Below are 22454 nucleotides of genomic sequence, written 5' to 3'. Positions count from 1 at the left end.
TGTATGCAGTTTGAAGTGACTATTAGTGCGATCATCTGGGACAATGTCGATCGTGCAAATGTTGCAGATACTCCTCAGTCAGTGTGCAGTGTGCAGAGCATTGATACTGCTCTGGCATGAGTGGCCAGTATTGGTCAACAACAGATATGCAAATAGTGCAGCGTGGCGAGACTACTACAGTGAGTGCACGAGTAATGTATAATTGGCCCGACAGAAATGTGACAACAAACTCAAGACAAAGAATTGGCGCCATGTTGCAATGGAATTGTAGGTTAGCTGTTTAAGAAATTGATGGCAAGAGGAAAGAAGCTGTTGGAATGTCTGCTAGTTCGAGTTGAACGCTGAGCTGAAGTCCACGAACAGGATCCTCGCGTAGGTCCCCGCACTGTCGAGGTGTTCTAGGATGAAGTGAAGTCCCATGTTGACTGCATCATCCGCAGACCTGTTTGCTCGGTAGGCAAACCGCAAGGGGTCCACCTGTGATGCTCTTGAGGTAGTCCAGCACGAGACGTTCAAAGGACTTCATGACCACAGATGTCAAGGCGACAGGCCTGTAGTCATTAAGACCCGAGATTGCAGGTTTCTTGGGGACTGGGATGGTGGAGCGTTTGAAACAGGATGCTACTTCGCACAGTTCCAGAGATCTATTGAAGATCTGTGTGAAGACTGGAGCGAGCTGGTCCGTGCAGACTTTGAGGCAGGATGGGGACACAAGGGCTGGGCCAGCCGCTTTGTTAATCTTTTGTTGTTTGAAGATGCATCTCACATCAGCAGTCATCAGATGAGCCCAGGGCTGCACGAGGTATGACACGGTATGCGTTATTTAGTGTAGTATAGCAGTGGTCTAAAATGTTATTATCCAGTTTTTGTGCTGCTTGTATTTAGGGAGTTCGTGGTTGTGTTTAGCTTTGTTAAAGTCCCAGAGAATAATGAGGGGTCAGTCTGGGTGTTTTTTTTCAATTTTCGTTTACTTGCGGAGCTTCACTTGGATGCCGGCTCGCTTCCCTCTGTGGCGTCGTCTTCGCATCCATGCCCTAAAGACCGCAGTCGCTGCGCCGGTGAGTAAATCGGGAGGAAAAACTGAGCGGATTTGCGAAAGTTGGTGAAAGAAAGACACCTTAACTAAACATCAAAACACCTTGACTAAACATCAAGGTGTCTAACCCGGACAAGTCTCCCCCTGTAAGTGAGTCGTCTAATGTCTCCAAAGACGAACGAAAAACACAAAAACATAAACAATACTAGAGAGCGCGTAACCGAAGCATCCACACGGTTAGGCGCCATCTTGGATGTGGAGAATGACAGAAAGTGGGACTTGGACGTCTGAGGTGGAATGGTTCAACTCTGACTCGAACAGAACAATCCATCCATCCATCCATTTTCTGAGCCGCTTATCCTCACAAGGGTCGCAGGCCCGCTGGAGCCTATCCCAGCTATCATCGGGCAGGAGGCGGGGTACACCCTGAACTGGTTGCCAGCCAATTGCAGGGCACATACAAACAAACAACCATTCGCGCTCACATTCACACCTACGGGCAATTTAGAGTGTCCAATGAATGCATGTTTTGGGGATGTGGGAGGAAACCGGAGTGCCCGGAGAAAACCCACGCAGGCACGGGGAAAACACGCAAACTCCACACAGGCGGGGTCGGGGATTGAACCCCGCTCCTCAGAACTGTGAGGCCGACGCTCTAACCAGTCATCCGCCGCGCCGCCCGAACAGAACAAAAATGAAAAAATACATTTACAGAAATAATCTCTATTCATCTGATTTTTTTTTCTCAACTTTGTTTGGCACGTGCACAAAGTTCTATGGAAATATGTTTTTGTGTAATCAAACAAACAAACAGCAAACAAGACGATACATCTGGCCCTTTCAATTGTCACAGAATGATTGCACTTTTTAATCCCGTAGTAATTTCCAAGATTCCAGATCACCAAGTCTGCAGATTCATTGTCGCGAGCTTTAAATATTGATCCGCTATCCAGAAACAACCGAGTGCTATTGACATCCCGTCAGGGTCCGCTCTCGGCAACAGAGGAAATCAAGCTTGATATTCAGTTGTTTAAACTTGCAGTTTCGTCCTGGAAAATGATCTTGCTGTATGAAGGGAGGCAACGCTGCGGTGTGAGATGTTGATTCGTCAATAATGTCTCACATCACACCACAGCACAGCCCTTTGAGGTCATTATAAAACGTTATTTTCAGGTAATTCACAACTGGTTATTATTTTTGAGAAAGGTGACAGTGAGTGAAGGTTTGAGATAAGGAAGAATCACGTGAGCACTCATCAGAGAAGAGTGGTGGTGCTGGTGTTAGCAGAGCTAATGGCGACGGAGAAACAACAGATTGTTCAATCTTTTTTCATCAAGTTGAGAGCTGAGACTTCACAAAGATCGCTGAAGGCATCTGTTGACACAACACTTCTGTGATTTTCTTGGAGCAGGTCCTTTTATCTGTGATAAGCACCAATTAGTCCAATAAGATAGGCAGTCGTTTGTCATAATGGAAAAGCTGCTGTAATTAAGTAATGGCTTTTGACCTGGAATAATTTCGTCAAATGAATTAAGATCCATGACTGACTGCCTCCAAAGACTGTAATGCGATAAAACTAATGACTATTTCTCGTGGGAGGCTTATTTTGAGCTTCCGTCGTATTTATGCGATGTTTTGCCTTTAACTCGTGATGCCTCGTAAGTTTTTGTGGCCTTGTTGGAATTGATTGTTTGACCAACATGTGATACCTCTGGAAGAGCAGCAGCTCTGTTTTCAAAGATGAACGTTAAAGTTGTCACAAACCCACCTTAAGTGAGTGCGCTCGATGCGCACCTCTGCAATTTGTCACTAATTCCAAACCAACAAACTGGAGCCAGAGTACACATCTCAAAACTATTTTTGTCGACTCCAACGGTGGAGAAACATCCTGGCTTCTTTTAGTCTTCTCTCTCTCTCTCTCTCTCTCTCTCTCTCTCTCTATCTCTCTCTCTCTCTCTCTCTCTCTCTCTCGCACTCTCCATTATACATATATCCTCTATTTCTACCAGCTTCTTGTCCTTACAGAGAAGCATTCAATTTGCAGATGAATTGCCTCACTGGTCACCTTCTGTCCTCATGTGTTGCTGCATTCCATTATACTTGAAAGAGATGTGGGTTTTTTAGGTCATCTCGAGATGAATCTTAAAGGCAGTAATTGGATGTCTGAGCTGATTCCACTTCACAGTAGGAGGCGGGTCCATTATCTTTTGCCATTGTAGACTAACACATTCCTGTCCAGCCTGCACTCATCATCGTTAGACATGCTGAGAAAGCGCCATGATTGAGCAGGAGCGGGAGGACATGGCATAAATCATATCTGGACACATCCGTCTTTGTGTTCCAGTCCAGGCGCCAAACGATGCTCTCGCCCGCTCACGCTGCGCATGCAAGGAGATGAGGAGGAGCGACAGCAGCCGTCGGCGCTCACGTGGGGCTTCCGATGCGCCTTTAAACAATATATCACAACTGCAATCCCGTCAGGAACTCACGGCAAAACTCGGCAAAGCCATTTGTCAAACATATAGCCAGATATACAAACAAACATTTATATGCTAAACCAGAAGGCATGTACCAATTTGACATAAATTGTGCAATGATGTTTTTATCATCATAACCTCACTTTTCTATCTTATCATCTTTCGCGTCCATTCGTGGTATGCGCTGTGTTAGAGGGATGAAAAAGAACATTTTGAGAATTGTGTGTCACACACTTTCAAGTGTGAATTTCTTGAACTTCAAAAATGGAATGCAAATATTTGCACTTTCATTCAGAAGCGTACAGATGCCCGCGTGTGAATCTTTGAGTTTAAGTGATTTAAAATTGCGTTTAAAATAGCTTTTGATTGAAGGATTCACTGAATCGTTTCAGCTGCTCCAGTGTTTACTGGAATCAAATAATCATCGGTGAGCGTCCCGTTGCTGATTTAAAAGGGTTCAAAATGACATGTTTAAATTGCAACACATTTCAAAAGAAGGCTCAGATGTGTTCCCTTGGAAAGCTTTTTATGTAATTTTCTCGAAGCTAATGTTACAGAGATGTATGCCACTTGAGTCGCTTTTCAGTTCTCTTACCCCTTTTGAGAACTGTTTGGACCTCAGTACAAAAAAAGCAGGGAGGATGTCAATGCTGGTGTTCAGAAACCTCTGCTGCACATCCCAGCATATCTCCTCTCCACTTCTCCAGCTGGCCCACTTCTGCTCACTCTGGCCCACTGAGCTTTGGGAAGAATGTGCCTATTTCTTGGTGGTAATGGACTCGAAAGTGAGGCTGACCTTTGTGCCTGCTCAGAGAGGTCTGCCTCCAGAGGGCAGATCAGCCAAGCCGGCATGATGGATCTCGATCAGAAATCCCACCACAGATCTGGAGGCCGTAACCCACAAGCACGGTCGGATATTGGTGGAGAATTCTTCTTCGATCGAAATATCGGCGAAATGGATATGTAGCTGAAAATGAGCAGAATGCTGTGAGATCCGTTGTTTTGGGGCAAATCAGCAGGAGCGCCGTTGAGGGATCGCTGCACCGTTGCCCGTATCAGTCAGCGCTCCAGGCGGCTCCCTCCTCCGAGCCCCCGCAGCGCTCTCACTCGTGAGGTGAGATGAGAAATGTCCGTGTCCCCGGTGGCTGACCTTGAATCCTCCTCAGATAAGCCCGCCTGTTGTTGACATTCACAAGGGTCTCCCACCCCCGCCTCCTGACACCTTGATCCGAGTATATTACAGGTATGCAATTCATGTGAATTGCAGGGGATTTGTCCACCAAACTTCCAATGTACTCCTTGCAATTGATCCCATGTTTTATTCACAAGCTCATTTGAACAGCATGAGGCGCAATACGTGGCCACTGGGACCGAGAGAGCGGCTTCCTACTGCCTCAGCTCCAACCAGCAATCAATTCTACAAACTATCATTTCAAGACACTAACTCTGTTCATGCACTTTTACGCTGGATATTCACCTCGAGTTTACATTTGAGGTTAGAAATATCAAAATACAGCTATTAAGAAAGCGACCGCATGAAAAAAGAACAAATCAACAAGCTGTACACTGCACACAGACTACAAAGTAGGGCAGACTTAATAATTGCGAGGGCATTTGTCATGTCAGCAAGGTGTCACTAAGACGCTTCTCTGCAAAGTTTACCCATAAATCATGTCCCCTCAAAACTCATTTACATTGGAGAGCAGTTTGGTGTGATGGAACCATCAATACCGTCCATGAAATGCCAATATTCAATAACAGACAACTCACTGATGCAGAGAACATTCCAGGTACAAATTTTGCTTTGAAGGGAAAGCAAAACTGGAATTCAAGTCCACCAATGACTCCACTGAGCTCTAGAATGTGCTCAAAAGGCATTTTCTCATTTTAGACAAGCGCTTTGCACTCTGTCTGCCTTTTCTTTTTCTTTTTTTTTTGACATGCTGCTCAGAAATGAAATGATTAGCTTTTAATTTATTTCATCTGATTCAACGATACCAACAATAAAAGTATAACATGTATGTTGGAGTGGGTACTATGTGGTGAATGAGAAAGATTATAGGAGTTAATAGGTAGAAAAACTACCAATATACTGTATACAGTATACAGAAAAAGTGTTTGCCCCCTTTCCAGATTTTTTTTTTTATCACATTGAGATGTTTTGTACACAGAGACAACCCAAGTGAATACAAAATGCAGTTTCTAAAGGATGATTTTGCTTAAGGGTCTGCACATAATACATGAAAAATATCAAGTATGGCTTCGAAGACCTCCTTAACTACAGTGACACGCTTTCCCATGAGGAAGCAGAGTCTGGGTTCTCTGAGGCGGGCTCTCCTATCTCTGGGGTTGAGGTCACCGAGGTCGTCAAAAAGCTCCTCGACAGCAAATGGGCAACCTTTCCACGATGTCTCTTTGTCGCTTGGGACACGGTCTTTAGCGGACCTCGGCCCGCCTGCTAATTTTGGGCTGCCAAGTCTTCCTATTCACGTGATGATCATCTTGATCCCTCATTAGCTCTCGTTGCCAGGTGCTACTTTCTGCAACGGACCACTTTCTGTCCAAGTGCTAAGTTCATCTTCTGCTCACCTTGCTCAGCAGTAATGAGCAGCTCATGTCTCTTCGTGACATGTACTGTACCTCAGACAGGGCACTTAGAGTGAGCAGTTTTACGAAAGCAGCCTGGTCTCATTGCTGAGCAGAGAGCACTTTCCACAGGCTGCAGCCACCAGGATCCCATGAGCTGGAAAAGACGGTGAGAGGAGGAGGGGAAGAGCTGAAAATGGGTTTATCCTTGGAGAAACACCAATGGGAAGACACGGGAAAAGAGCGAACAGGGAGACTCATTAAAAGGCAACGTGTTGGCTTCACAAGCATCCCACTACTTCAATGTGCTGTCTTGCGGTGATGTATCACTCTGCATGGGGCTTCCCAGTTCTTTATTCCCACTTTCCTCCACGTTTCTCACTTCTGACCAACTAAAGACCCACTGGATTAAGGAAGGGGAGGTTTCACATTGTGCGTGAGGGTAAAGGCTGATGAAAGATCTTCTTAGTTGCTTTGGGACACTCTCTGATTTGTGTTTATTGTCTACGACTCATAAGCAGCTCTGCCCCTACTTCCATTTTCCTGTCCTTTTGCTTCCGTCTTCCATAATTTATCATCAAGCAACGGAACTGTTGATCAGATCTGAGAATATTTCATTTATTTCACCTTAGTCGACCGTTCTTCACATCTTACTTTATTGCGTTTGTTCTTGAAAGGACAGGAAAAATGACCAAATGTCATCAATGATTGTGACGTATGTATACCACATTTATGTTACAGATGGATACTGTGGAGCCATAGTGAAGTGGTGTTATTCCAAATTAAAGGGAGCACTTGCAGCTTTGAAACTGCAAGCAAGATTTGAACGGAGCCTCGCTGCAACCCCGCCCTCGAGTCGCTGAGCAAACCCCCGCCCCCTCACGGGCACGGACATGCACTGTAAACGAGCCGATGTTAGCCACGCCACTTAGGATGGTTGCATGACTTATTCGTGATGGAGCGTTGCTGTGACACTTATCAGTTGGAAGTTTTATTTTGCTTGGAATGTATAATCAATTTAAAAAATCCAAACGAGCAGACAGACTTACCAGAAATTTTGATAATTCCGCATCTGAATCGTCTCGACGGCCTGTGCCCCGTCCACTTGTGAAAGAGAGCTTCTCCGTGCGACTCAAGCCCCGAGGCCCAGATCCGGTCCGCCATTTCATTTCATGCGCCATGCGTAAGAAAATCATGTTCTGTGTTCTTTTGGACCGACATGTCAAAATGTCTTCACTTTTAATAACGCGTTATAAAATAAAGTTAGGACTGATGCAGATAGGCGGATGCGTTTTAGTGTTTGGACCATTTTCAACTGTCCGAAAACCAAGCTGATGTACAAAAACCGGAACAAAATCTCTGCGAAATTTGTTTTGAAAACAAATCCTACAAAAACTAGGGCATCGGAAAAGGAGGTTCCACTGTTTATGTCATAATATGATGAGGCGATGATGCATTTATGTGGTTCCACACTCATAAACGGCCATCTGAGGGAAACGTTTAACTATAATGTGGCCCGTGACAAAACTGAGTTTGGCACCCCTGCCTCACAGAGAGGGCGCTGGCAACTCGGGCTTTTAGCCTAGCGACTAGCTAGCGCACTCACTTTTGACATAACAATACATTACCATACCACACACATCACATAAAAAAGAAAACCATCATTTTCATTCACTACAAGGAGGTGTAAAGACTTTGTATTTTCCACAAAGTCTCGTTTCGTTAAAACACATTTTGAGTGAGTCGATAAAATCCCAGATCTTGCGCATGACATTTTTCTTCATGTTTTCTGGACACGAGCACAAGCTCCAGCATGTTTGGCCCGCTCGGTTACTGTATAGCAGAGGCTACCGGAGTGGCCAGGAGAGAGTGCGGCTGCATAACTGCGGACAGGAAGGAGAAGCTAATCACGACAGCAGAATGGGCGCCGTTGCTACTTCTCATGCTGCCCGTGTCACTCAGGCTGACACCATAAATCTCACTTATTTTCAGATCCAGCCGAGACACGGCAGAAATTACGGGCCAGAACACATTACCAGCAACCGCAGTGTGCTGAATGCTAAAAAAGAGATCCTACATAAAGCAGACAGCCACTTCTCCCCAGATTATAGGACACGAAGACATGTCTGTGACACTGCGAGGCACATTGCCAGGGAGGAGCAGCACAAACAAGGAAGCTACATGAATGAAAGTATTTTCCTGCCTTCAAATATTTCTAATCTTTTTGCATTCTTACGCCCCGTCTCCAACGAGCAGTACAATTTGGTCGTGTTTGGTAAAGTCAGCATTTTTTAATGTTTTCATTCTAATCTACTGGAATGACCAATCGCTACCTTACCACTTTTTGGTAGCGAGTGTTTCGTGGTGCCGGCTGAGTTTGACACACAGAAAATCCAAAGTTCCAATGAACCAAGGGACTGATATGGCGCTACGGAACACAAAACTAACTATTGAAAAATGCAGTGGATTACAACCGTGAGCTGTAATGCAGATGTAAACCAGAATATATGATTACAAACCATACTTTGTGAACTGTACAATGTTGAACTCGATAGTCTCGTAGTAAAACAAGGCCATTACCTTCACAGGCCTCAGTGTCATTGCATATTCATTCAGAAAGCGCTGACCACATCCTTAGTTGCCATATTTGCACTTAATTGTGGTGCCCACTGAGGCTTATTAGTGCGCTGCTCCCAGCTTGCTTTTAGCCTGCTGGGTCATCTCCAGCTACAGTAATCTAACATTAACCTCGGCTCTCGCCGCTTCTCAACCATTTACCAAATCGTTTAGGACAGACTGCCGTCTGGAAATCCTGGCGGACGCAGCATTTGAGGGTATCCCTCCGTTTAAAGGAGAATTGACTCATGGGAGTGTGGAAGGAAGGGTATACAGTCCATCCTTCCATGTCATATTAGAGCCCTCATGCTCGATGCAGTCTCGTGGAATGTTTGAGATGACTTTTGTCAGACATTTGTACTGGTTGTCTCAGTTAATAATAATCTCAGTCCAATGCTAAGTGGATTCTATAATTGATGCTTTAGAATGACCTAGCACCTTTCAAGCAAACCCAATCCATCTTTTTTTTTGCTCTTTATCTGCCACACAACTATTAAATGTTAAAGCACCATACGAACAACACACGCGCACACACACACACACTGTGTATACTTGTCTTTGAGCCCGTGCGAAAAAACATATGCCAACTAACAAGTCAGCAGCTAGCTACGAGGGGCCAACATCGCACTCGACATCTACAATCGCAGCTCCAGATGAGAGTCCGATCAAGTCAACAGGAGTGGGGACACAACCGGAAGTAGAAATGTACCAAAATAAAACCAGTACCAGTGTGCTAACCATTGCTTAATAAAACCAACACTTCTGCTCAGTCATCCAAATGGTTTCTGGCGATCATCTGCGACTGGCATCGACAATCGGTAACATCGGACAAAAGTATTTGGACACTGCTTGGACTCTTTCCGCTTGACCGAAATCCTCTTCTCTTTATTTCTACTTCCCTTACCTCCTTCTGCCTTTCAGAAAAAAAAGTGTGACATAAAGCCCCCCAAAAAGCAAAACACACAGATTGAATCCTTTGATGTTGAAGAATAATATTGTGCACTGATGGCTCGCATGACATGCTGATGTTATGCACGAGTTTAATGTCCAAAATTTGTATGACATATTTTTACTGAAAAGTTTGGCTGAACCCCAAATTGAATGCCCTTTGTGTATTGACGCGTTTGAGAATTGAAGATTCCCGATAATTATTAACATCAAATATGTTTGATTTTTCTTGTACATGAAGATTCTGGGCTGCTCCTCACTCAAGAGAGAAAACAATAGTCGGTGGTCTCTCCTCTGTGAACTCAGAGCATCTTGAAAACATCACTCCATTGGAGACTTTTGCCTGGCTGTCTGTGATGATCTAGCAAGCCACATCATTGAGGAATAATTTCTCTCAGACTGAATAGGTGTTCAGTGGGTGACTGCATAGAGCAAATGTTACCACAAACATATCTTAATGGGCCCTCATTATCTTCCGTGACAACCTCAGAGTGTGAATGTGTGCACGTGTGATTAAAGGTTAAGGCTTGTGTGCAGAGTGATGAAGCAGTGCTGATAGCATTTAAAGAACTGAGGCTGTCATTTGTGCTTTTAAGAAACCCAATTAAAACTGATAGGCTCAGTATTCGCTCCTTATTTGCATCATCTTCTTTGCAGCCCTCGTTCGTAAAACGGCTCTTCGTTTGCAGTCAAATTCAAAATTCTCTGGGTTGCCATTTGTGATTTTGATATTTGCAGCACTTAACAACAACACGTCCAGCTCAGTGATCGCAACCTTGCCGTAAGGACAAGACACTGTGAGGCCCCTGTGACTTAAAGAAGATGGATGCTTTAGGGTATTAGTCTGCCCGGAAGCAGAATGATTACTCAGAAGGTCTGCGAGAAAAGAGGTCCAAGTACATGGCAGAAGTGGCATGCACTTTAAATCCTCAACTAGCACTGACGTCTCCTTGCCATTCTTTACCAGGCAATCCTAACCACACTGATGTACTCTCAGATAACATTGTAGGAACTGCTACAAGTTAGCATACAAATGTTGGATTAGATTTTATAGCAAAATGAGGATTGCTGCAGCGGCACCTATGCATATACTGAACCTAGGCCTAGGCCCCAGTGACTTTGATTATTTTTTTTATCCGAAAAATGAAAGTGTGCTTTTTATTTGATGCTGATATAAAATAAGTCCTGTTTGACCACCTGGCAAAACACTATTCTTAACAAAGTAGTTTTTCCCAGGTAAACAGCAACGCATTTCATGTCACATTTCAAGCCTGACTAAGCCTTGTTGCATGACTAGATGACGCCTGATGATAATTATATGGCCTTAGCAGTTACAATGTGCTAATGTTGACAATGTCCATAAATTAATTGGCTGAGGTTATGGTGGCAGTGAGGGGACAAGTGATCATAATCGTTGTTTTAAATGATAGCGATGGTATGAATGAACTCCTCCTACTCCTCAGTAGAACCTCATAAATCAAAATAAATGCAGGTGAAACCCCAAATATCACCAGGAGAATTATGAGACGTCCGTTAGTTCGCAAGCGACAGCATTCACTCTGCCTGTACTTTCTTACCGGCTCTCAATTCCTGATGCTATTTGATTACAGACCCAACAAATGTCATCCTATTGTTTTCCCTCCATACAAGACTGAGATTTGTTTGAGTTTTTTTGTTTGTAATGACGTTTTCAGAATACTGAGATTCTAAACACAGCCGTCCTGACCGGGAAGACGGTGGCCGTCCCTGTGAAGGTGGTAACCATCGGAATAGACGCTACCGTTGTTGACGTCTCCGAAGCGGTGGAGTGTTGCACCACAGATGAAGAAGTGGTCAAGGTGAGTGAAATTATACGCATCGCTTCCATCATACATATGACTTGTCTGCAGGACTTTTAAACCACCTTAGTACTGAAAATATAAGAGATATATATTTAGTTTGGAAGAATGTCGTGTTGTGATTTACGGGGCACAAAAGTGATCCTCCTGAACTCTAGCTATTTTTTCATTTGAGGTTTTTGTTTATCATACTTGTTCTGTCCTACACATTTGATTTGTTTTCATCAAATGCCAGCTATGCAAAAAGACAATGTGATAATGATGTTTGTATTATTATTATTATTATTATTTCCTACAATCACATACAATCAACCAAAGTGAGGAGCCAGTGACTTCAGTATGTCTATAAGGACTTGACTTTGAGTCACAGGTTCAAATAGTGCTACAAAACAAATATAGTGCAGCCTCTATTGTCAAACAATACTTGGTGAGAAGCAACTGTATTGATACCTGATATAGCTGCATTCAGTCGAGTACTGTGCCATGAGAAAAAACTATAGCATACAATGTCCATCCATCCATCCATTTACTACCGCTTATCCGAGGTCAGGTCGCGGGGAAAGTAGCTTTAGCAGGCACGCCCAGACTTCCCTCTCCCCAGCCACTTCATCCAGCTCTTCCGGGGGGATCCCGAGGTGTTCCCGGGCCAGCCGAAAGACGTAGTCTCTCCGGCGTGTCCCGGGTCGTCCCTGGGGTCTCCTCCCGGTGGGACGTGCACGGAACACCTCACTGGTGAGGCGTCCGGGAGGCATCCGAATCAGATGTCCCAGCCACCTCATCTGGCTCCTCTCGATGCGGAGGAGCAGCGGCTCTACTCTGAGATCCTCCCGAATGACTGAGCTTCTCACCCGTTCTCGAAGGGAGAGCCCGGACACCCTGCGGAGGAAACTCATTTCGGCTGTTCGTATCCGGGATCTTGTTCTTTCGGTCACGACCCACAGCTCGTGACCATAGGTGAGGGTAGGAACGTAGATCGACCGGTAAATCGAGAGCTTCGCCTTTCGGCTTAGCTCCTTCTTTACTACAACGGACCGATACAAAGTCCGCATCACTGCAGACGCTGCACCGATCTGCCTGTCGATCTCCCGTTCCATTCTTCCCTCACTCGTGAACAAGACCCCAAGATACTTGAACTCCTCCACTTGGGGCAGGATCTCATCCCCGACCTGGAGAGGGCACGCCACCCTTTTCCGACTGAGGACCACGGTCCCAGATTTGGAGGAGCTGATTCTCATCCCAGCCGCTTCACACTTGGCTGCGAACTGCTCCAGTGAGAGTTGGAGATCACGGCTTAATGAAGCCAACAGAACCACATCATCTGCAAAAAGCAGAGATGCAATACTGAGGCCACCAAACCGGACCCCCTCTACTCCTCGGCTGCGCCTTAAAATTCTGTCCATAAAAGTTATGAACAGAATCGGTGACAAAGGGCAGCCTTGGCTGAGTCCAACCCTCACCGGAAACGAGTCCGACTTACTGCTGGATATTCGGACCAAACTCTGACTCCGGTCGTACAGGGACTGAACAGCCCGTATCAGGGGGTTCGGTACCCCATACTCCCGAAGCACCTTCCACACGACTCCCCAAGGGACACGGTCGAATGCCTTCTCCAAGTCCACAAAACACAGGTAGACTGGTTGGGCGAACTCCCATGCACCCACCGACTCACAACGTCCCGAGTGGAGGTCAGCAGCGCCCCATCCCCACTATACACAGTGTTGATGGTGCACTGCTTCCCCCTCCTGAGACGCCGGATGGTGGACCAGAATTTCCTCGAAGCCATCCGGAAGTCTTTCTCCATGGCCTCACCGAACTCTCCACACCTGGGTTTTTGCTTCAGCGACCACCAAAGCTGCATTCCGCTTGGCCAGCTGGTACCCATCAGCTGCCTTATGAGTCCCACAGGCCAAAAAGGCCCGTTAGGACTCCTTCTTCTTCTTCCGTTAGGACTCCTTCTTCAGTTGACGGCATCCCTCACCGTTGCAATGGTGAGGGATGGCGCAGCAATGGAGGCGCGGAACACGGTCCACTCGGACTCGATGTCCCCCGCCTCCCCCTGAGTTCTGTCGGCGGTGGGAGTTGAAACTCCTTCTGATAGGAGATTTTGCAAGACGTTCCCAGCAGACCCTCACAATACGTTTGGGCCTGCCACATCGGACTGGCATCTTCCCCCACCATCGGAGCCAAATCACCACCAGGTGGTGATCAGTTGACAGCTCCGCCCCTCTCTTCACCCGAGTGTCCAAGACATGACCACAAAGTCGATCATCGAACTGCGACCTCGGGTGTCCTGGTGCCAAGTGCACGTGTGGACACCCTTATGCTTGAACATAGTGTTCGTTATGGACAATTCGTGATGAGCACAGAAGTCCAATAACAGAACACCTTTCGCTTCTAATCGGGGCGGGCCGTTCCTCCCAATCACGCCCTTCCAGGTCTCACTGTCATTCCCCACGTGAGCATTGAAGTCCCCCAGCAGAACGATGGAGTCCCCAGCGGGAATGTTCTCCAGCACCCCTTCCAAGGACTCCAAAAAGGTGGGTACTCTGAACTGCTGTTTGGTGCATCGGCACAAACAACAGTCAGCACCCGTCCCCCGACCCGAAGGCGGAGGGAGGCTACCCTCTCGTCAACCGGGGTGAACCCCAACGTACAGGTGTCGAGGCGGGGGGCAATAAGTATATCCACGCATCTCACCGTGGGCAACTCCAGAGTGGAAGAGACTCAACCCCTCTCAAGAGGACTGGTACCTGCGCCCAAACTGTGTGTGGAGGCGACCTCACACACCAGCTCTGGCTCCTTCCCTGCCAGAGAGGTGACATTCCACGTCCCTAGAGCCAGCTTCTGTAGCCGGGGATCAGATCGCCAAAGTCCCTGCCTTCGGCCACCGCCCAGCCCACACTGCACCCGACCCCTATGGCACCTCCCACAGGTGGTGAGCCCACGGGAAGGGGGACCCACCTTACCCTTTCTGCCAGGCCCCCATGGATGCAGGCCCGGCCACCGGGCGCTCGCCTTCGAGCCCTACCTCCAGGCCTGGATCCAGAGGGGGGTCCCGGTGACCCGCGTCCGGGCAAGGGAAAACTGAGTCCATTGTTTGTCGTCATCATAAGGGGTCTTTGAGCCGTACTTTGTCTGGTCCCTCACCTAGGACCTGTTTGTCATGGGTGACCCTGCCAGGGGCATAAAGCCCCAGACAACCTAGGTCCTAGGATCATTGGGACACACAAACCCCTCCACCACGATAAGGTGACGGCTCAAGGAGGGGAGCATACGATACGATTATCAATAGTAGACATTGTTTTGAGATTTTAGCATTCTTGGCTGTCCTGCAAATGTAAACGTAAGGTAACCTGTGTTACGCCGTAGATTATTTGCAGTCCAATAATATGTTCACTTCGGCATATTGATGACACTGTCAAAAGATGCAAAGTCTTCAGAGTCATAATCCTCCCAAACCAAAATAGTTTCAATTCAAAATTGTATGACTTTGGAGGCCGTGCTCTAATGGAAATTGGGAACGGTTATTGGTGATACAATATTTCAGCATGCCTCCCGAGCACTGTTATTGTACCTCTGAAGACCCCACTCCAATGGGTTTTTTTTTTGGAAAAAAATGCATTTTCTATAAATAAGCAAACATCAGCAAACTGCATACTAACCCAATTTACATTCGGTAACTTGTCACTGTCAAACCCAGCTTAGAAAGTATCAATCACAAATGTGTTCATTTTCTGACAAGTACCAATGACGGTGCTTTAAAGTCGAGAAATAAACATCATTTGAGATCAATAAATATGTTGCAGATGCAATGATTTCTATGTTTAGCAAAGTGTGTATAAATTCTTCTCAAAGTATAAACAAACACCAGGAAAGCACATGAAAGAGTGTTTGATATTCATTCACAGCTGACAGCTTGTTCCACTTGTCTCATATTTTTAGAGAGCCTCTCAAACCTGGGTCACGAGACTCGCTTCCCTCATAACTGAGGAAAGTTGAGGCTTCCAATCAGCAATTTTGTTTCCGTAGATTCCCACTAACTCTTGAATAATCTACGCCGAACAGTGCCTGGATTGTGTTTCCGGTGAGCGATGCGGTTAAGGAGTTGCACGAAGCATCTTGATGTGCCACCGTGCTGCTGTGCAAAAAGCTCTTTCCACTTTAGTTGTCCCGTGTGAAACTGTCAGTCTCCGAACGGACAGCCTGATGAGGCAGATCAAGTTCAAGTAATGCCCTTTAAAAAGCTATGATAGAACAAAGTCAAAAAGGAGGATATTTTGTCACTTGGATCCACTTCATCATGCCCGATATGGGACTTTGGATTGTTAAGGGGACTTCCGCAGGGAAATTAAACTGTCGGCATAGATGTACGCAAGGCAAAAGTTGCAGCGCTGCCTGTGGGATCTTGGGTCGGAACATTCATCCTGCACGCTCGTTGCTCTCAGTGAATGGGAACACATAGTGACATTAAACCTGAATAATGAATCACTGTGCGCATAAAATGATGCACTCACTTGTGGCCTTGTGATTATAGTGAATTTGAAAAAGGAAAAGGTCACCCAAGGTCAAATTTTCTTTCCTTTTAACCTCTGCAGAGTTCCGTCTTGCTTCCACAAATCTTGTCAGACGTGAAGACAATAATAATGCCGTGCCCTCATTATTTTGCACGATCATTCCTCTTTCCAAATTTATAGTTTTGGCAGCTCAAGACCCGACTGTATAAATTACTACAACCAGCACGTCCCTCGCATAAACAGCTTTATAAGAAGGACGAGTGTGATGGTACTCTGGCTCTGTTTTTTTCTGATAGATCTCTCATCATCATCTCGTCATCCACCCATCCATTTTCCACACCGCTTATCCCCACTGACCCTCATCCTAACCCTAATTGTAACCCTAACCTATTTTACGGATTTTTTACTGTTTGTTTTCATTCGTATTTCACGTTAGGCAAGCAATAGCTCAGTAATCTGTGGATGCAGCCGCATACAGTGACATTTTCAAATGTAATGTCGGTTTCTCGCTATTATATCCTCGAACAATGAACTCTCAACGGATCCCCAAAGCACAAAGGAGGAACTTTTCACCTCAGTGATCAGAATCTTTATTTTATTTCTTGACTGGTTCCTCTACGCCACTTGGCACTTGTTTGAGCAGACTCTCATTTTTGTTTAAGCAGACACACTCTTTATTATTTGAGAAGATCCACACTTTTCATCGACTCATTCAATTTCTGACAACACAAAGAAAGGTTCAAGCTCAGTGAAGAACAAAAAAAAATAATTAAAAAATGTTTGTACTGTGTGTATTACGCGGGAGTCTGTTAACCTTCATGAATGTAAACACGGCTTTCGAAAGATGTCAGCATGCCACTAGACACAGTAGGCTATGTCCAGTTTTTTGGTCTTACCTTACATTTTTGTTTTGTGGTGTCCCCTGAGATTTTTCAAGGTGAAATGCGTCCCTTGACTCAATAACTGGTCTGTACCACTCATTCGGACCCAAAAGTGGGTCACCAACCGGTTGTAAAACACAGTGTCATCCGTTTACAACGGTACGGCCGTTTAACAAATGGCGTAAGAATATGTTTTCCTGCAGTACAAGACGGGAGGCTCAGTTAGCACTGTTTTTACTCGTTTTCATTGGATTGCTTTATGTTTATGGCATCCAAATGTTTTACTGTAATTATGACTTTAAAAACTGTGTTGGGCTAGGTTAGTGATAGACAATGGCAAAGTAGAAATTTGGGATATGTTTTTTTCGTAGGCACAGGTAAATATATGGCACGCATTCCAGCATGGAGTTGCCTTTTATTTGGAAAATAACCTTATTTTGAAAGGCATGCATTACTTGTGGTGTAACACAATCTACAGCGGCATTTGATCAGCCTCTCACGTAAAACATGCTCATGGTGTTTTTATGGAATAATAATCTAGACTGCTGAAACTGTGATGGTTGTTTTGGTCTTCATCCTTTGTTTCTGAAAAAGAAGACAAACTATTGAAGTTGGACTTTGCTAAAAAAGAAGAGATCAATGCCAAGATATTCCTTTTTGTACATGCACTTGTCTTATGGTCATCATCAGTTTCTTAATTAGGTGCTCTGAAAGGCACTTGGAGCATGTCAGAATGTGCACTCAAAATATGATATATGTTTTTCAAGACTATTTTTGAACAATACATTCATTTTACTGTTCTTAATGTCTTTGGGTCGTGACTTAGCTACAATTGGAAATACGGGTCCCGTGTGTGACAGCACTAGCGAAACAATGTTTGCCAGTAGTGTTACGGGACATCTCGACACACTTTTGCAAATGTTAATCCGGTAGCAATATTTTTGGGACAGCGGTGGCTTCCTCCAATGTGTAATCGAACGAGATTGTCAACCGAGATGTTAGCATGTGCCAGAGATTTCTTTAGCCAACATTCTAGGATTTTTCTCAGCTGTGCTCTTGCAGTTATATTTACAGGACAGTAGACGGGAGTAGCAACAGGACTGAACTTTCTCCATTTCTAGACAATCTCTCTTTGTATGGACTGAAGAACCTCGAGGCTTTTCGAGATACGTTTGTGACCCTTTTTTCCAGCTTCATGCACGTTAACAATCCCAATTATACGTATTCTGAGACCTCTTTTGTGCTAGGCATGGTTCACATTCAACAATGCTTCCTGTCTTCCATGTTTTTTTAAATAGTGTACATTGTCAGGTTTGGATTTTCGTGGTGCTCTAGGCAAGGCAAAACAGAGGGCCCAATTGCAAGGAAGCAGGGAGCCCAGCCGGGAGTGCCGGAATCCCAAAAAAGGATTTGTTTACAAAACCAAACAAAGGCAACTAATGATCACTGAGGCAAAAAGCCTCAAAATTTACAAACTCCGAAATCTAAACACAAAGTAATAATGGAACACCAGGGAACAAATAACTAACCACAAGAGAAACATGACAGCAGATGACAACTGACCCACCACAAAAGACAATGCAGCAACACAGACTGAAACAAAGCAGGGAACTAAATACAAACAACGAGACAACAGGGAACACCTTGGCAAGACCCGAGTGGCTGGAGGGAGCTGATTGGTTGACACAAGGTCGACGGTTGACGACAACAGGTGGCCACAATAACCAAATGAACACACGAGACACAGGAAAACATGCAACAAAACTAAACATAATTTAAACTAAAACACAGAACATGACAGTGCATAAGGACCAAAGACTGGTAGAAGTGGTGACGATGAGAGTTCAGTCGAGCCTGAAATCTTAAAAAGTTCTTCTATTGGCAAATGTGGATACCTGTGCTCATCCCTTACTAAAAATGAAAAGTAGCAGTAAAAAAACGTTTTATTTTAAGGAATGCGTGTATGCTGCTTGGCTGATAGGTCCCTTTTGTCAAAGACATTTTTAATCTCATTGAGGATTTTCACCCGCTTAATTATAATAAATAAATGAGCATGTATCAGTCCTGCCAACTGGAGTCCTGTCAACTAAAATTTAGTCTGTTTCAGATTTTGCTCCAAGAACTTGACTTTCATTTGTATATTCATAAATAGCATTTAAGCATTTAATCCACTATTGGACTGGTTGAAGGGTTTCATCAACAGACATTTTTTCCAAGAGGCCGCACTTTGATTCTTCGTATTCATTAGCTTTGCCTCTTCTACATTTTACTTGTACTATTGACAATTGAGTGTCCACGGGACAGAACTGTGTCTATTATTAGGGCCATAAGGACTTGGCCATTTGCCATTATACTGTATGAACAGAATCTTCTAACCACTGTTTCCATGGACTACGCATACACCGAATGCTTTTTGAAGCGAGCAGTGTCGTCAGTGTCGACGAGTCTGAGTGGTTAATTGCTTCTGTCAAGGCAAAGACCGCCTGAGCCCACCTTCATGCTGTCTGGTCCCGTTGTTTCATATCTGCCATGGATTGTCTCTGTCTGGTGAGTTGTTAATTTCCTGGGCTGGATCCAGAGACGGCACTAATGCGCGCTGTAAGTATTCTCCCGTTCGCTGCCTAATGTGTCTGATTAATGTGCCGGTGGATCCTCCCGGACATTTACGCTTCTTTGCGAAGTGGAATGACACAGATCTAATTCACACGCCGCTTGAGGATGAGTTAAGAGTTAAATCGGCAGCTATTTCAATCTCGGTTGTCTTTGTAGATTAATTGATTTGGAGCTATGTAAGCGGGAAGGTGAACACATGAAATGCTACGTACTAAATGTGTCAGCTTACGTGTTTTTCACAGTTGTTCATTGATGCAGCAACAGTTGGATAATAATCATAATAATAATAAATATTATTATAATGATCATAACTATTATATTATTATTGTTATTATTAAATTAAATACATGCTTTGAAATGATTTATCTTGGTTTTATTTTTTTATATCACAAGAACCTGGCTTGTGAACAGGTGAGTTTAGACTTTCTATAGCAATCGTGTATTACAAGATGTGTTTCAGACAAAACGGAAAGAATATAGAGAAAATGTGGTAGCGCGGAGGAGTAATGGTTAGCGCGTCTTCCTCACAATTGAGAGGTTCTGGTTTGAAATCTGTGTACATCAGGCTCAAGCTCACCCGCAACGATCATGAAGTGGTGGTGTAGAAAAAGGATGGATGGATAGAGAAAATGCAGAGAAATTGCAGAGACAGACTTCCCAAAGGTTGACTGGGAAGAGCTAATTTGAAGGTGGGTAGCTCCCCGGAAAATAAAATGGTAAGATCATCTTTAATAATGTGCCGGAAACCCCTGTAGCACTCGAACCTTGAATTCCTTGATTTTGATCAGTTACCAGGTTCTGCTGACCTCAGCAGTTGAGCTCTAGAATGTTTATTTGCATGAACAACAGCATCTCTTGAGTAAATTTCTAGATTGTGGAGTGTTGGATTTATCTTACCAAACATTATAATGAATAAACACAAAAGGAATGAAGACGTTGGTCATTTTACTCATGAGGAGGGCGCATGGGAGATTGTTCAGGTTACAGCCTCTCAACACGCTCTAAACAATCTCCCCCATCGCTCATACATTTATTTGAAAATAGGAGGGTTCTACAAGACATAATGTTCTAAGCATTAAGACACAACACAAAACATAGGACCAGACGACACCTGTCCCGTCCCCGACCACATCCGATCACGTCCTTGGTCAAGGCGCCCTTCCATCAAATGGTGCTGAGTCATCTTCTTGAAGGCGAGACATCTTTCTATCTAAATATTGTCCATAATACTAATGCAAGCTACTAATGCAAAATACTAATGCAAGCTAAGCAAATAAATGATAACTACTAAAATATATCTAACAGGGAGCGAGCCTCATTTGTTTCAAGTGAACAACTCGCAATTATGAAGTCAACTGGTAGTGAAGTGATCATTCATATCACGGTTTAGCCTGGCCAGATGTTCTTTGGCCTTCAACAGCTGAATTGTGTGACTCAACCTGTGAGGAGAATTTCAGAAAGGACAAAGTGTCAGCCAGACAAACTCTCAGCAGATTGAGTACATTGAGTGCAAGAGCCGAACAATGAGTTGTGATGGGAAGCAGGGAACCCTTTGACATCTTTATCAGTTCAAACGGTCTCTCACACTGGGAGCATCCAATCCTCTCCGTGACGCAGCCAAGGGTGAGATGCCCGCCTTGTACAAATGTTCAGAAGCTTCATTCAGTAACTCTCTTTGTCCATATTAGATTACAGTGGCGGGCAATGTACAGCAAATAGCTGTTTTGGTCTGCCTCACACTCACTAAGTGGATGATAAGCAGGAGTGTGCTCTGTGATTGACTATCAATCAATCAAACCTTATCGATGGAGCACTTTTCATACAATGACATGCATTTGAAAATGCTTTACATAGTTAAAATGCCCCGATGGCCAACCTGGTAAAGTACTCAGAGCGTGTGCTGACCAACTGGTTGGAGTTTTCACCAGCATTTGTAACCTGCTTCTGGCACAGACTACCATACCACACTGCCTTAAAGCCTCCACCGTCATCCCCATCACCAGAAAGTCAGCAGTGGTGAGCCTCAATAACTACAGGCCGGTGGCACTGACGCCTGTGGTCATGAAGTTCTTTGAAAGACTGATCTCACAGTACATCAGAGCCTGGCTGCCTCCCACTTTGGACCCCCACCAGTTTGCCTACAGGGCAAACCGATCCACAGAGGACGCTATAACCATTGCGCTCCACACCACACTGAGTCATCTGGAGCACCGGGGGAACGACAGGAAGATGCTCTTCCTGGACTTCAGCTCAGCCTTTGACCACATCATCCCGGAGATCCTGTTCCAGAAACTGTCTCAGCTGGGCATCTCCACCCTCATCTGCCAGTAGATTAAGGACTTTCATACAGACCACCCACAGTCCATTAAATATGGCCCCCACCTCTCCTCCACCATCACAGTCAGCACCGGTTCTCCACAAGGTTGTGTATTGAGCCTCCTCCTTTTCACTCTCTGCACCCATGACTGTTCTTTGACCCATCTCTCAAACATCATCTTAAAGTTGGCGGATGATACCGCCATGGTCGGCCTCATCTCAGAGGGGGATGAGTCGAACTACAGAGATGAGGTCAACCGAAAGACAGAGTGGTGCTCAGCAAATAACCTGCCACTGAACACCACAAAAACGAAAGAAATCATGAACGACTTCAGGAAGGGCAGGGCAGACCCATTCCCGCTTTACATCCACGGGGACTGTGTGGAGGGGGTCGGCTCCATCAGGTTCGTGGGAGTGCAGCTGTGTGCCGACCTCTTCTGGACTGCAAACACCACGGCGGCGGTGAAGAAAGTCCAGCAGCGACTCCACTTGCTGAGGGTGCTCAGGAGGAACAACCTGGAGGAGAAGCTGCTGGTGTTGTTGTACAGGGCCACCATCGAGAGTATCCTGGTGTACTGCACCACAGTATGCCAGGTGCTCAGCGGCAGACAGGAAAGTACTGGAGAGGG

The 22454-nt window shown here is 45.1% G+C and overlaps 1 protein-coding gene across 1 annotated transcript in view; it reads left to right on the top strand.

Moving 5' to 3' along the window:
- The window catches only part of si:dkeyp-14d3.1 (transmembrane protein 132C), a 127936-nt gene that overhangs the window by 85699 nt on the left and 19783 nt on the right, over positions 1 to 22454 (top strand). Inside the window, exon 5 of the mRNA XM_061671368.1 lies at positions 11358 to 11501. Coding sequence (XP_061527352.1) covers positions 11358 to 11501 — 144 coding nt within the window. The remainder of the gene's footprint in view (positions 1 to 11357; positions 11502 to 22454) is intronic.

The sequence above is a fragment of the Phycodurus eques genome, chromosome 3 (assembly GCF_024500275.1).
Source record: "Phycodurus eques isolate BA_2022a chromosome 3, UOR_Pequ_1.1, whole genome shotgun sequence".
Taxonomy (NCBI): domain Eukaryota; kingdom Metazoa; phylum Chordata; class Actinopteri; order Syngnathiformes; family Syngnathidae; genus Phycodurus; species Phycodurus eques.
This window is presented reverse-complemented; position numbering and strand designations above follow the sequence as displayed.